General features: G+C 45.2%; 1 protein-coding gene across 1 annotated transcript; it reads right to left on the bottom strand.

Moving 5' to 3' along the window:
* Positions 1–574: 574 nt before the first annotated feature.
* Positions 575–15,322, bottom strand: fam91a1 (family with sequence similarity 91 member A1). Its single transcript, XM_062487146.1, has 24 exons — positions 15,050–15,322; positions 14,423–14,507; positions 13,873–14,024; positions 12,697–12,754; positions 11,728–11,795; positions 11,286–11,399; positions 10,682–10,772; positions 10,129–10,191; positions 9,275–9,381; positions 8,992–9,030; positions 7,629–7,741; positions 5,977–6,086; positions 5,528–5,637; positions 5,289–5,375; positions 4,974–5,103; positions 4,483–4,631; positions 3,774–3,908; positions 3,423–3,536; positions 3,234–3,306; positions 2,377–2,523; positions 1,936–2,037; positions 1,589–1,712; positions 1,400–1,469; positions 575–1,141 (listed from the first exon to the last, which is right to left on the bottom strand). The coding sequence occupies exons 1-24, from the start codon at positions 15,119–15,121 to the stop codon at positions 953–955; spliced, it is 2,502 nt and encodes an 833-aa protein (XP_062343130.1). The 5' UTR covers positions 15,122–15,322; the 3' UTR covers positions 575–952.
* Positions 15,323–15,492: the final 170 nt, after the last annotated feature.

Raw genomic sequence — 15,492 nt, 5'->3', positions numbered from 1 at the left:
GTGATTATACAGATGTTCATCAGGGTCACACCGTAACCTATCACTGCTGTGTTCTAGAACAAAACACCACCTACTGGCAGACTAGATCTTCGGAAACCATGCACATAACATTGTAAAAATTAAAACTCCTAATATTGGTACATACTGGTTCTCTATTAAGAAATGGTAGGCCTGCATATTCATATGCAGTATATTCTCTTCAGGCTGGTATGTTACGTACTGTACACGTTATATTTATCCACAGGGTAGGGCACCACAAAGTGAAAATAAAAGAAAAAAACCGATGTTGTCTTTGCTAGAACTTGTGTAACAATGTGTAAACAAGGCAGTTCGTTAAATAGTTGTGCAAAGGAATCATGCAGCAGATCACTGAATGGGTGTGTGTGTGGGGGCAGAGAGTTAGAGGCCTGGTCCAGTTACAGGATTGGTCCTATACATCTTTTAACCAGGTTTCCCAAAAGAGTCTGTCAACACTGGTCAGTGTGAAGGTTTCTTTTTTGTTGTCGAGAACATCAAACAAATTGAGTATTTAGGCAAAATACGGAAAACATCCACTGATATCGTACACTTGGTGGTACTGTGTGACATCTGCCAAAAACACTGCTCGTTTCAGTTGGGGGTTGTTGTTTTTTTTACGTTGTCAGGTTCGGTTGTTACACCAGTACCACTTGAACAGACCATCACAGACTGGGCTAGCAACGCCACAGCAAAGTTCACACAGGCTTTATATAAACACAAGCAATCACATACTGTAGTGGCTTGAGGGGGGTTGGTGTTGATGAGGGTCTGTTCCTTCGGGGAAAGCATGGACAGGACTAGCGGAGGGGCGCGTGGCGGTCATAGCCAGGAGGGCGGCGGGTGTGGTCTAACAGGCAGGCGTGGAAGCGGAGGGGGGGGGGGGTTCGTGTGGGCAGGAGTTCCTTTCTGATGTGCAGGTGTGGGGAGGCAGAGCTTAGGCTGGTTGGTCCTTCTGCAGGGCGGAGATGTGTAGAGGGGGCGGGGCCCGGCCTGACCACTCCCTCAGCGTGCCGTCCTTGAAGAGCAGGTTGAGGGCAGGCAGGGGCACGCCGCTCTCTGCAGGCGGCTGGCTGAGAGGGCCCGACACCCCGCTGTCTGGGTCTGCTGCTGGCTGACTGCCGTCCTGGGGGGGGTGGGGAGAGGGGGAGGGGCGCGTAGGAGGGAAGGAATAATGGGAGGATGGGGGATACACAGTACAAGGTCAACGTCACTAGTCAGGATACCCCAAAATAAATTCTGTGGTATTTAGATGTTGCCTTAGTGAGGAAGTAAGCTATTCTAAGTATAAGTGAAAAATGCAGTCAGTGCCATTGTGCAAAAATGTTCTGTTTCCAGGCGGTCATTCTGTAAGATGGAACTTCAAAGCAAAGAAAGCTCTCACCTGGAACGACTGAACAAAACTCAGGACCTTCAGCGACAGCTTCCGGCTAGAGTAAAGTAACTCTTGAAGGCTGAAATAAATGCATTAAAAAAATATATATCAAACTTGTAGACAGAATCCATTTTTTGTTTTTGCTTGTGCCATTTCTTCCCTAGACAGAAAGCGTCCAGTCTGAAGTTATTTAGCCACCTGTCTCTGCCGCAGAGCTTGTGGGAGGCAATCTTCCGACACACTTTGCGGTTGAGTTCCGAGCTGAAGAGAGGCATCCCAAAACACAACTCCAGAGGGACCCACTCGTCCTCGCTGAATGACCCTGTGTGTGTGTGTGTGTGTGTGTGTGTATATGAGAGAAAGAGAGAGAGACAGAGAAAGATGGAGGGATCAAAGCACACATTTCCAAAACCGGCAATTCATACAGTCATGTAAGAGAATGCTGCGTAAGGCACAGTAAGTCCATAGATGAGCCTTCTTTCAGGTAGAGGCGATCACCCCAGACCATGTGACTCTCCCTGACCCCAGACATCAACCTGACCTACCTTCTGACCCCTTCCCTTTGCCCTCTCCGTTCTCCTCTGTGACCAGCTCAAACGACTCGGTGCTCCCGTTGGTGTCAAAGCCCCCACCCAGGTGAGTGTCCCCTGAACCCGGGGAGGAGACAGAGAGAGAAGGGTAAAGTTAAGTCACAAATAGTGGCTGTGTTTCCAAAGCCGAGATTAGACCAAGCCATTCTCCATTCTTCTTATTTTATTTTTTTAAGTATTCACATCGAGATCTCTCCCTTTTAATGAGACAATTGGTGGCGATAGTTTTGCCCCATGAATGGACAGCTGATTAGGACTTGTTGATCCTCGGTTGTCGGGTGTGTGTGTCTCTCTCTCTCTTTCTGTACCCATGAGCATGCCAATATGAGCAAATGTGTGTTTCAATGCATATATTATTGTGTCTGTGTGTGTGTGTGTGCGTGAGCGGTCCCCCACCCCTGCAGTCGTTGGCGTCGCTGCCCCTCCGACGGTGCCTGTTGTTGGGGTTGAGCATGGTGACGTAGCCACACTGGTGCTCCAGGTCCACCTGCTCCCTCAGAGTCAGCAGGGCCTTGTGAACGCACATGTTGGAGCTGGAGTACTCTGCACAGACGAGACACCCAGTTACTCAGACATACGTTCCCCCTCACCAAGTCATCTCCCTTCACTTCTCATGTCGTTTGTTTTGTTTCTCTTCTTCTTCCCTTGCCGCATTTAAAGGGGTTGGACATCTCTCTCCCTGGAGTTGACATCTGTGAAGCCCTTTGTGCTGGAAAGCGGTGTGCGACAACAAGCCTTTATGCGCTTCTAAAAAAGGTCTATACAAATCGAATACACTTTGATGGTACATTTTGTTGGTGACAAGCCAGACAGCCTTGCTGAAGTCGATGAACTGAGGAACGACAGATGGGACACGCACGCGTGCAGCCGACCTGCATCCCAGCCCTGAGACGCAAATCAAGTGCGCCTAGGCATCAGCATTTGCACTAAGTATTCGAGTTTGTTATAACTGTTTGGTTAAACCAATAGCCTTACACCTGAGTAGTAATTAACTTAAATCTGTCTGGGAGCGAAGTTAGCTCTCCTGGGGATTGTTCACTTGCTTGAGTCATGGCACTGCCAGCACCCTGTGCTGCACAGACAGCCTCAACGGAATCGCTTGAAGAGAATCGATTCAGATCGATTCACAAATTTATGTGAATCTAATCAATCTGAATCGCGTTTCAAATGTGAATCGATTTTTCCCCCCACCCCTAGCATAAAACATCTGATATAGACCATGACAGCCTGTGGTTTCCTCACGGAGAACGTACCTCCTTTCAGGTCGTCTTCGTCGAAGGGAAAGGGAATGTGGAGAGTGTCTCCGTGACCCTGTATGCCGTGACCCTAGACCCACGGAGAAATCGACTTCATTGAGGGAGATTAAGATGTAAACATTGGCAAAAAAGTGCTTACTTGCATTCAATCCTCCTATATTTGTGTGTGTGTGTGTGTGTCCGTACCTGGATGAGGACAGCAGAGTGGGTCAGGGCGTCATTAAGCATAGCTAGAACGTTGGAGGTTGAGACCACGCCAGGGTCATGACCCCAGGAAGTGATCAGCAGCCTGTCGTAAACCTACAACACACCGACCGCATAACTTTCACTTACTGTACATACTGCGTACAAGTAAATGGACAAATATCTTAAAACCATCTTAGATCTCAAATCTATGAGCCATGTGTTTGCAAAGTGTAAAACACACACAACCTTTTTTTATTAAATTGTAATTAATCCCTTGTACCACACATAGCATCTCTTACGTGAGTCTGACACAGAGACATGGATCTTTGACTGCGGACATCAAACACAAACCTGGAAGATGTCTGGAAGCTTCCGGAGGCGAGAGCCCTTGGACAGCAGCAGAGAGGGCGGGCCCTGGCCAGTCACATGGTACAGGTAGAGTTTGAACCAGATGGAGCCGACCTCAGGGATGGCTGGGCCGATGTGCTGGAGGAACACACACACACACACACACACATCAATTGGTTAGATAAATAAAACACCAGACACACACACCACAGGTCTGTGGAATGACTGTTTTGTTGACCCCAGAGGGAGGGGCTGTTGGCTCCAGTATGTTAGTTTGCATTAGAGGAAAAACAAACCAAAACACAAACAACAGGACCAGGAGGCGCAGCGAGGGAACACCGGAGAGAAGAAGAGAGAGAATCGTTTTCTTTTGTTTGTTTTTTTTTTCCAGGTCCTGAATCTCTCTCTTTCTTTCCCTTCAAAGGCTGCCTCCTGACGGGAGGGGCTTAGAGGCTGGCCTGGTGCTGGGGGAGCCTGTGGAGTCTCGGGTGTGTGGAGGAGGAGGAGGTATCTCAGACTGTGCGTTCACGCAGCGCACATGCACACAACTCAGACACGAAGCAAGTAAACACTCATGCACCCGCACACACACACACGCGCACACACACACAGAACTTGTAAAGGGATAGGGACACAAAGCAACCCAACACACAGCCACACACACTCGTTAGACAGGTGTGCGTGACGGGGAGGTGGGGTAACGTGGGTTTACCTGGGGCGTGCAGCTGCTGATTGGCCGGATTTCGTTGCTGAGCGGTGCCATGGAGACCAGCAGTTTGTAGTTCTTGTTGAGGACTCGGCTGCAGGTAGCCGGATCCAGACCCAGTAGACTTTCACAGCGAAGCAGGTCCAGGGGAAGCCCTGGAGAAGGGAAACATGACATTCAGATGTTTTGTTTCCACAAACAACAAGGGAGAGGGTTGTAACAGGGGGGAGGTTAGGACCCTGCACGCTAAAGGCCCAACGCTGTGATTTCAGCGTGGAAGTGGTGAACGATTCTGGGAAGTGTCTACTTCCTACTAGTTATTCAAATCCAACCCGGGTCATTCCCTGCATGACCTCCCCTCTCTCCCTCACATTTTCTGTCTCTCACTTTTTAAAATAAAGTTTGGACTTTATTGCATCACATTACAGGCTGTCCAAAATCAACATCCAGTCTGGTACCAGGGGGTGTGAGTGAGGGCAGAGGCCGGGATAGTTTACCGATGTTGGGCAGGTCAGGCCCCTGGTCGAAGGTGAGCTCCTTGTTGTATCGCAGGAAGAGGATGGTGTTCCTGAGGGTCAGCGCGTGGTCGAAGTATCTCTGGGCCTCCCCCTCTGCTGTACTCTCCACCTGACCCGGAGAGAGAGGGCTTCCTGGTCAAACTGTGTGTGTGTGTTGGTTGCATCTTGGTCTGCTGCCTCTGGCAAAGTGACATCCAACATCCACACAGCATGCTTTCCTTTGCAGAGCTACATAAGGGTTCACAGTGCTTCATAAGGGTTCACAGTGCTTCATAAGGGTTCATAAGGACACACCTTCTCCAGCTCGGCCAGGAAACTGTCCAGGGTCTCGTCTGACAGCTTCCCCACCTCGAACATGGTCACCGCATGGCTCTTTAGGTTCTGAGAAACACAAACACGGGGAGGGGGGTATTACAGAGAGGTTGTACCCAAAGCATATAATGGATCAAATTATAGTAACAGGACTGTGGTTTCTACCAGCAAAGAAACCAGTACACACACACACACACACCCTTCTCCCTGCAGACACTCACAGGCGACAGGTTGCCCATCATGAGGAAGGCGGTGAGGGTGGAGTCGAACAGGAAGGCGATTCTCTTGGTGGGCGGAGCCGGGGCGCTTAGGCTGCCCACGCTGGCTGTGTCTGTGGCAGAGAGAAAACTACATGTCCCATAATGCCTCTGGGCTGGCCCTCAGGGCTACCCATGGGGTTCCATTAGGCAGCATGTGCCTGGGATTACAGTGTACGCTAAAGAGTGACAAAAATAGGGTTCGCACATGCTCACACGCACACATTTATATCCATGTATGTCACTGCAGTAACCCATTACTAGTATAATCATATACAGTGACTGTTATAACATTTAAGATATTATCAACACAACAATAATACATTTAACTGTTAATATTTCACTATCTTGGCCATGTTCAACTTGCTGTAAAGTAGGTGTTGTATTTAAACACCAGGGTGGGGCGGAGGTACCTTGGTCCTCCAGGCTGGTTGTATCCGTGTCTGTGGCCGAGGACCCACCCTCCATGACCGGGCTGCCCTGCTCCCACGACAGCAGCATTTTCTGGGGGTCCATGGTTGTCCTACGACACCCACACAACACAGCATGGTGTTCAGTCTGTCTGCGTGGAAGTCCTCTTTCAGATGCAACCAATCTGTTCTAGACATGTCTGATAACACATCAAGAATGTAACGCAACTAGAGGTTGAAGTTCTTGGCTGACTAGACAGGAAGGACTGAAATATATATATCTCTGTGAAAATGGCTGGTGTTAGACAGTTTGAGTGGGATGTGTGGGGTAACTGCAGGTGTCTGAAAGGAGAACTGACTGCGGTGATAATGGTGCATTTTGCCTCCAAGTACATAAGTGCAAATATTTGATGCACTCAATTGTTTTGTTTTTTTACTTGGGGATGAAGTACACGTAAATGCTTAGTGTCTGGACGCAAGAACGAGCCTTGAGAAAGGATGGATGGAAGAACGAGCCTTGAGAAAGGATGGATGGACAGATAAACGAACAAAGAAAGCATGTGATTATTATTATTATTGGCAGATATGCTTTGAGTAAAAAAAGAAAAGAGCTCAAATTGCTGTGGAAATGTCTTAAGCTTTGCTCTCGTCACTGTGCAAATGTACCAAGACCATCTCCTGAGGGGGTAAAAGGTTGTTGGGCAAGATATGGCCAGACGGTTGGAAACCGCTTGAGGAAAACAACATTTGTCTATCGCAACAAAGTCAAGACCGCCCTGAAATACCTGAACCTGCACAATGTCCTTCAACCACCTCTGCTAACATCGTGCAACAGACGTGATCACGCTAGCCTGCTAACACGCATCCTCGTGCAACAGACATGGTCACGCTAGAATGCTAACACGCATCCTCGTGAAACAGACGTGGTCACGCTAGTCTGCTAACACGCATCCTCGTGCAACAGACGTGGTCACGCTAGTCTGCTAACACGCATCCTCGTGCAACAGACATGGTCACGCTAGAATGCTAACAAACATACTTGTGCAAATGACGTGGTCACGCTAGTCTGCTAACAAACATCCTTGTGCAACAGACTTGGTCCCGCTAACCTGCTAACACGCATCCTCGTGCAGTGATTTAGCAGACGCTCTTATCCAGAGCGACCTACAGTAAGTACAGGGACATTCCCCCCGAGGCAAGTATGGTGAAGTGCCTTGCCCAAGGACACAACGTCATTTTGCATGGCCGGGAATCAAACCGGCAACCTTCTGATTAATAGCCCGATTCCCTAACCACTCAGCCATCTGACCCCTGCCAGCGACGACAACGAAAGCTGGCGCGGGTGGTGTGGATACATACATACTTAAGGAGTGGGTTCAGCAAATTCACATCGGCTACACTCACCTATGAGAGAGGAAGTCACTGAGCTGTACCTCAGAGACTTGGTTAGAGTCTCTCTCCGCTTGAAATTATAAGACATTCTGATTGTTGTAAATTTTTTTCGTCTCTTGGTTCCACCTTCTTCTGAATTCAACAGGTGTAAATACTTCATCGTCAGACGGAAGTATGTAGGCAATCACAAGCAAATCAACGAAAGTAAGGTGGAAAAACGTTAAGACGGAGATGAAATAACAGCATATGGTCAAAATGCCTACTTTAGTCTGTTGACAGAGGGGGCACTTTTCCAGGTGGGGTGGAGCAGGTCCGAACTGAACGCATGACCCTTCTTCAGGGCAAAGCCCAGTCGACAGTACATGGACACTGCATTCTGATGGAACAGAGTAGAAATCACATTAACGGAACATCCAGTCGAGCCCAGTCGAAACTTGCTAAATGTCACTTGTAACTGGACAAAGCATTATCAAAGTTAGCGGTTTTAATAGACTTTGAGTCCCTTGTATCATTGCACTGTATTCATGAAGGTGAATGAACCTTTCATTCACAATGCCCGTTATACAAATGCTAATCCAATTTAAACTGAATATTTTTGAGAGTTTGAGAAAAGAGAAAGGGACATTTTGAGTGGCAGTTTACTCGTCATAGCAGGACTGAATGGTCTTAGAACATTCCTGCTTTGCATGGATCGTTTTGAAAAAGCGTTCAGGAACATTTCTGACACCCAAACAATTAAAGTTCAAGGTACTACCCCCGCTGTGTCACATCTCATCTCAACGTTACTATTAAAGACTAAAAGAACATTTCACCAAATATCCCTGAAGTACAGCACTTAAATAAACAGGAAGTGACATTCAAGGAGGAGAGTGCGTCTCAACCTCTCACTGCTGAGTCCATTTCCCCTGAGGTGGTTCGCTGTCTCGCAGCACAGTGAAAGGAACTGTGGCAAAACTAGGTCGGAGATGGGATTTGACTCAAACGCGTGCTTCAACCTCATAGTTGCCTCTGTAGTCAGGATGTGAAGCCGTGGCCAGTGGAGGTTTTAGACTAATTGGGGGGCCAATGGGGGGACCAGTGTTTGATCAGAGGGGCACATTAGTTCCGCTTTTGGCGCTAGCGCATAAAATCGTAATAACTTGATCAATTTATTTCATTTTCTTATTCAGTCAGCTCAGGGGGGCCACAGGGGGGGCCAGGGACATTTTTACAGGGGCACCGGCCCCTGTAGGCCCCCGTGTAGAACCGCCACTGGCCGTGGCACTCATGTAATGCTTTGAGTGCTCCGTGTGTGTTTCTCATACATGTATATTCCTTTGTACATGATAGAATGGCCACGACATCTGTTTGTCATCCGTTTTGTCTTACGTGATAAGACAGCAATTTATACAGAAACTCACTTTCACTCTGTGTGCAATAGCAAACTGCCCCATAAAACCTACTGCGAGTTCTGTTCTAGAACCTCTTTAGATGGCAGTGGAACCCTTTCAAATTGCCTCACTGTTTTGTTGGCATCAATTTAAGAGTCAGATTCGCCACAGATTCAAATTGTGTCACCAAATATTGCAACTTCAAACAGGGTTCTGCCCGGATACCCTCTTACCACACCCTGCAAGGAGAACCCACCTTCACTAGACCCAAGTCAATCTCCAGCACGTTTGCAAGCTGCATGGAGACAGAGGGATAGTGGGAAGGAGAGAGAGAGAGACAGAGAGAGAGAGAGCCAGACAGAGAGAAAGAGAGACAGGGAGAGAAAGAGAGGGGTGAAAGACAAACAAGAGAAGGTCAAAAGAAGCTGGCGAGACCGTTGTGACATCACTTCTCTTTGTATCAAAGGTAAACGATAATACGAATGATTGTTTACAGGTACTGGACCGAAATCAAGCGTGTTGTGCAAAACCCAACCCACCTCTGATACGTTTGTCTGCTCGTCAATGGAGACAAATATTTTGTAGAGGAGAGTCTCAAAATAATCGCCCTGAACTCTGTTCATCACAAACCCTTCAAGAGGGGGCACTGAAATATTAGATGACATAAGTATGGAGGGGTTAGGCAATGGAAACAGCCAGACAAATGTAGGTACAAAATAAATAAATATTTCAATGGTGTCAGAATGGATTTGGAGCCCTTAACTTTTGCCCAAAATGTTGTTTGCGATTTTTTTGTAATTGGATCAAATTGCCATTTCCCCCCCATTCAGCTACACTTACTTATAGTTAAAGTGAAAACATGTTTTTAGGAATGTTTGCAAATTTATGGAAAATCAAAAACTGATCTCATTTACATAAGTATTCAGACTCTTGTTGTGACAAATTGTGGTCAGATGCATCTAATTTTCTTCACTTATCCTTGAAACGTGTACAAATGACTGAAGTAAAGCACTGAATAAGTATGTAAGTAAACGTTTATATTTTTGACTTTTTCTAAAATTGCAAACATTTCTTAAAAAAATGTGTGTAGCTGAATAGTTACAAAAACAACACTTATCCTTTTACACTTAAATCTACAACACAGTAAATAGTGCGAAAACGGAAGCTACCTTAGGGATCTAAATGGCATCCACATTTTCTTTACCCTGTTCACAGCCAAATGGATCTGTAATGATGCCATTCTCATTGACAATCATTAGGCACTCATTTACCCATAATCCTCATCCATCGGGGCCCTGGACTCCGCCGTGAAATAAAGACTGATTGCTTTTCTATCTAGAACTCTTGGCGGGACATTGATAGAAAACAAGATAGGTCGTATATACACACACACCTGAGATGCAGCTGTCATCAGATATGGGCACATCTAAGTAGATGTAGCCTCTGTTGTATAGACCTGAAGAACACAGGAGAGTCACACTTTGGATGTTTTGAACTGTCAGTCAAATGGTAATTAACAAAAGAAAAAGTGATCAGTTTGTAATGTACCTAGCTTAATTTCATTTCACAACAGAGCAACAACTTCCAAATGAAAGTTTGAACGCCCAGTACAATGGATTCAACAACTACCTACTGTATCTTTTAAACTTCTAAAATTCCCACAAAAAAAGCAATGTTTCATTTTAATGGAAAGAAGCAACCTTCCCTTCTCTCAAACTACTTCTGTTAGTGATTGCAGCCTGTGGCCTGATATGGCCCGCAAGTCTCAATCTCATAAACCCCAAGCACAGCTGCAGTGCCAGTAAATGTAATGCCAGAGACAGCTATTCACTGGAAATTGTTCTTCAATAAAACTCAGTTTAACAGTACAGCCAGGCAGATACAGATAAATACACTAATGCCTTTTTTTGCAAGAAGGAGAGTTGGGTGGAGGAGAAAGCACTTACTAAGAACTACGTTGTACTCCATTGATCCGGCCAGCTGAGGTCCAGAATCTATCATCTTATCGATGGCCTTTCTTTCTGCCGTGGAGCAGATCTGTAATCAAACACAACACACACAGCTGCTGGCATTTTAAGTGTTTGTGTGTGTGTGTGTGTGTGTGTGTGTGTGTGTGTGTGGCAGATGGACAGTGGAGGGAAGAAAAGCACCACGTGAAATCAATCAGAAAGAAGCAGGGTCGAAATCTGACCAGTTTGGATAGTCGTAGTGGTGGCATATAGACGTTTAATAGACGAAAAGCAACAACAAGTACAAGATGTATGCTCAATTTCTCAGTGTTGCTTTTGGTACTTTGCAATTGTGCAACTTTATCAATTTACTTTAAGGTTTGTACCAATTCTTTTCAAATTTATTTTTATTTTTCAAAATTAGCTTGTGGAGCTTGAAAACAACACAAGCATGCTGGTAAGCCGCTTCGTCTTCAAGAAGCAGAGCCAATCACAGAAGGCCCTTGGTACGCGTCTATCACACCAGGAAGCATCTTTGCACATCTCCAAACAGTGCTGTGTGCTCTGGGCTGGTCAGAGTGGACTAGGACTGTGACAGTACCCTGATGTCGTCCTCGGTGATGTATCCTGTCTGCGCCACCCACCAGGGCTCCACAGAGATTTCCACAGGCTTGGAGGGAAGCAGGTCTCGAGCCGATTTCCTACGGAAGAATTTCTGATGGGAAAAAACGAAGGGCAGGTGGTGTGGGCGAGGTCATGGGGAAATTAAAATATTATAATATATGTATATAACTAGTTTGAGGGCAAACATTTTATATTTCTAGTGCTTTCTACAACAAAGTTCAAATTCTATAATGGGTATGAAAGATTTTATGGAAAATATATACATATAAAATGTGTCCTTTTACTACACGTCTCATGAGTTCATTCAAGTAAATAATTTGGTTTATTGTTGAACTTCTGTATAATCCTTGTGTCTAGAGGCAGTGATGAAATACGGTACAGGAAACAGAAGGCGAGTTGTTGACAAATGTCGTTCTTACTTTGGAGGACCTGCACTGGTTCATCAAGTCAATGTACTGGTTTCTTCCTATGCCCATCAGCCTTAGACCTGAGGTGGGAAGGGAACATGAGTTCAGCCTCATTTTCAATCGACAACTCAACAGTTGTAGTCATTAGAGAATTGTTTCTCTGATGGTTAACTTAGTTCAGAAGAAGTTCAAAATTGTTAGTCTTGATTTAACAGAAGGAACTCTTTTGCAGTCAAGGTGTCTCCACAAACTTCTGTCTCACGTTTTGTCAACTTCCTGCAAGTTGTGATATATTCTACCTTGGTCACACGTTACTTTTTACAGATTTGACCATTTTGCGGCAGCAAATGGCAGGGGGAGATATCCTGATTAGTGCCTGCCTACCCAGGCTCAGCTAAGCAAAAGGTAAATTGGAAAAGAATTGCTTTTCCTGAAACTCGAAGAGTCTGATGCACATCTAAACCCTGCCCCCACCCACACACTAAATCACCCTCCATTCCCTGTCCTTGGGAACCTGCGGTGTGATAATGTGTGCGCCGTGGTGAAAACTGGGCAGGGAATCTGCAATCAAGGTTCGAGATTCAAAGAGAAGTTCAAAACAGTGATGTCCATTGCTGCCCTTAATACAGGTCTAAGTGAGTTGCAAAAAGACCACTGAAGCTCCATTCTTTCCAGAGATCAGAGCAGAGAAGCCCTCCGATCCCAGGTTTGGCTGCCTGATGACGGCCCTGATGGCGTCTTTCTGTCAGGCAGTCACAGCGGACAGATCTCTATCTGCCCGCTGCCAAAACCTAGTTAATCTGACGGCTATAAGTTAAATAACCCTGCAAAACTACCACGTTTGAAATTGCAGTTTTGCAACAGTGACTTGGGTCCGTTCAAAGCAAAATGCTGGCTAACTACTACTGTAACTATGAGACACATAGGTTGTGTATGCACAGGGTTAATCAGATAAAGAGAATTGGAGAACGAGAGACTTACAGTCAGCAGCAGTGAAGTTAGGCAGGGAGTCGTAACTTTTCTCGCTGTTCATGATGTCCTAGAAGTGGGAAGCAATCACAGAGGAAAAAAAAAAACATTCAACCAATTTCCCTCCTTGTGTTACCATTTCCTTAGCTTTGATTAATTGTGAACAGATAAAGTCGCAGAGCTAATTTCCAACTTCCCATTTTCACCAAGCACATAAAAGGGATTATCAAAGTATGTCATATCCCTCCTTCAGTCATGTAGATGGTTTGGCAGAATGTGACTTTGCGAGCAAGAAAGCAAATTTCTACATTTTTCCACACAGAACAAAAATCAGGCGGTTTTGAGTTCAGAGCAGCATGACAATGAAAACAGATTCCGAATGTTTAATCAGTCTGTTATTCACTTGAGGTAGAACAATCGCAAAATCAACCTCAACCTCCAATGAGTCACAATCTAGACCTTGGAACTCATTACTAATGCGTTTACCATTTAAGATATGACAGTGGGTCTGGCTTAATAACACTCCTTATGTATTCAGTTACAGTACACTAAGGCACACACACACACACACACACACACACACACACAGAGAACTTGGATAGACAAAGTCCACCCAGTTGTCACATGACATGAGCTGAGGTGGTTGGTCGAGTGTAACCATGACTTCCAGAATCTTGTTAGCGGGGGAATGGTAGACATTAAGTTACAATGCTAAAAACAACCGCATAGTGAGCACACGTGAATAATATTTAGAGGAAAAACTTTTGACCACCTGATACTATAGGTTCAATTCTGCCAAAAGGCCTTTTTGTTACACCAATTTTTTTTACTAATGGTCTTTCTCCTGGGGCTCAAAAGATTGTGTTGACTAAGCAGACTAGCCCTGAAACATTTTTTTCCACACCTGCTTTGTGCCAGCAGCACTTGGCACAGCTTGAGAGTGCCGGTGTTTTTGTTAGTTTTTTTTTTTATAAGACACAAAAACAACATATGTACAAGGGGGGAGGAAAGCACATAAGGGGATTGAAATTAGAAATTACAACCCATGCCAGATTGATTATCTCCATGATGTTGATCATCGCCACAATGTTGTGCATGATCCTCCACAATGTCAGTTTCAATTCAACCGTGTCACAATCTCACTATTACATTTTTTAGCACAAGGCAGTCGCAAGTCTGGCATCGTACCTCCATGATTCCTATGTAGTAGGAGAAAGGGGTGATCCTCAGGCCTTTCACCATGATGTCAGACAGATGGTAGGGGTACAGCATCAGGTGATCCCGGCTGTACTTGAGCAGTTCTTCATAATACTTTCTCTCATCCTTCCTCACGTGTCGCACTGCGCAGACGGGACACATCCAAGGGGAAAAAAAATCAGTTCAAGAGGGAAAATGTACAAGAGGGTACAAATGAATTAGCTAAACAATTATCTGATCAAAAAGGTGCATCTAGGCCTTGAAACTCAATGTGGGACTTCACATGTTGCATTTTTGGAGACAGCTATAATATGACTTGATAAAAATGCATAAAGACATGTATGGCAATTACGTGTGACATCATGCATGTACAACATTACAAGTCATGAGTGTGGATATTATTTATCTCGGTGTTAATTAAGTAGGTATAGTGCAGCTTTGTGTTGAACATAAGCTACTGGTAGGCTATACGAGAATATCTTGTGCTGACATCAATTAATTAGTAGAAGCAATGAGGAGAGCTGATATCTAGGATGCTCACCTAGGTTATTGCGGAATCGTAGTTGATTCCGAATACTGTACAGCAAAACATGCTTCTCATATTCTCGCTGCGAATTTCCCAGGCTCTGTAAAACAATACAGGATACTGCAATGGACAGAGATAATGCAAAAGGACACTCGAGTGCCGCATTTACTATTACTTACTAGCTTGACATTGACAGTGTGCAGTCAAGCACTGGCATGCACCCGCCTCCAGTTAAACACGACATCTTGGCATAATAGCTCGGTGTTGGTGGGATCAGGTGAGATTTACACAAGGAAATCTAGAGGCTATATAGCTTGCAGCAACACTTTTAGCTTGGCAATATCAAAGAAAATACTAACAATATTCCTTCGCTATTATAGCTAGCTAGTTTACGTAAATACAGTTGGTATGCATACGGTATCATCGTATCACTCGTCGAGTCATGTGATGGAGATTAGCTTCAGCTAGCATAGCTAATGTACTAGTGCTTTGAAGATGGTCCGTTGTGGCTTTCGACTGAATGACAAACTCAGTGCCAATGCAGGTGCATATGGTTACACAAACGACGCTCGTGGGGACGCTTACTTCTCACCGTATAAATACAGATTCCATGAATGACAAATCGCTCAAGCGATGGCTTACCTGTTTGACATTTGCTGGTAGCTTGTTCCACGGATAATTCTGCCTAATGTGAAATTCCACGTCAGTGTTCATTGCTTATGGAATCGGGACTCACAATAACAGCAACGGGCTTCTGGGCAAGTCCAAGATGACTATACCCCCCGACACTTGACAAATGAACAAAATAACTTTAAAGTTGGCGATGTTTGCAATCTGTATAGGTTTCCTTTTCAGTAAATGTCCACTTCCTTGTTGTATTTTCGTGCCACCGTTCGTCACGCTTTTAGTTGTGTTCGTCACTTCCGTCGAGGCGTGACCAATAAGGTGTTGCAAACGGAGGGGGTCGTTAACGATCGACCCATTGCGATGACGGGTTGATTGATTTGATTAATGGATGTTTAAGGCACACACATTTTATATCGCCAGAGAAAACCATATAAACTCATTATTCAAATACTGGGAAA

This window comes from Osmerus eperlanus, chromosome 20 (genome assembly GCF_963692335.1).
Source record: "Osmerus eperlanus chromosome 20, fOsmEpe2.1, whole genome shotgun sequence".
In the NCBI taxonomy this organism is placed as follows: domain Eukaryota; kingdom Metazoa; phylum Chordata; class Actinopteri; order Osmeriformes; family Osmeridae; genus Osmerus; species Osmerus eperlanus.
The sequence above is the reverse complement of the archived record's forward strand: the minus strand, read 5'-3'. Positions and strand labels throughout refer to the sequence as shown.

Excerpts from the sequence above, each read along its gene's own strand:
- fam91a1 (XM_062487146.1), bottom strand. The coding sequence starts at position 15,121 with ATGAACACTGACGTGGAATTTCACATTAGGCAGAATTATCCGTGGAAC. Across the intron at positions 10,773-11,285 it reads TCACCGAGGACGACATCAGG|ATCTGCTCCACGGCAGAAAG; the intron begins GTACTGTCACAG and ends GTTTGATTACAG. Across the intron at positions 7,742-8,991 it reads TTGACTTGGGTCTAGTGAAG|AATGCAGTGTCCATGTACTG; the intron begins GTGGGTTCTCCT and ends CTGTTCCATCAG.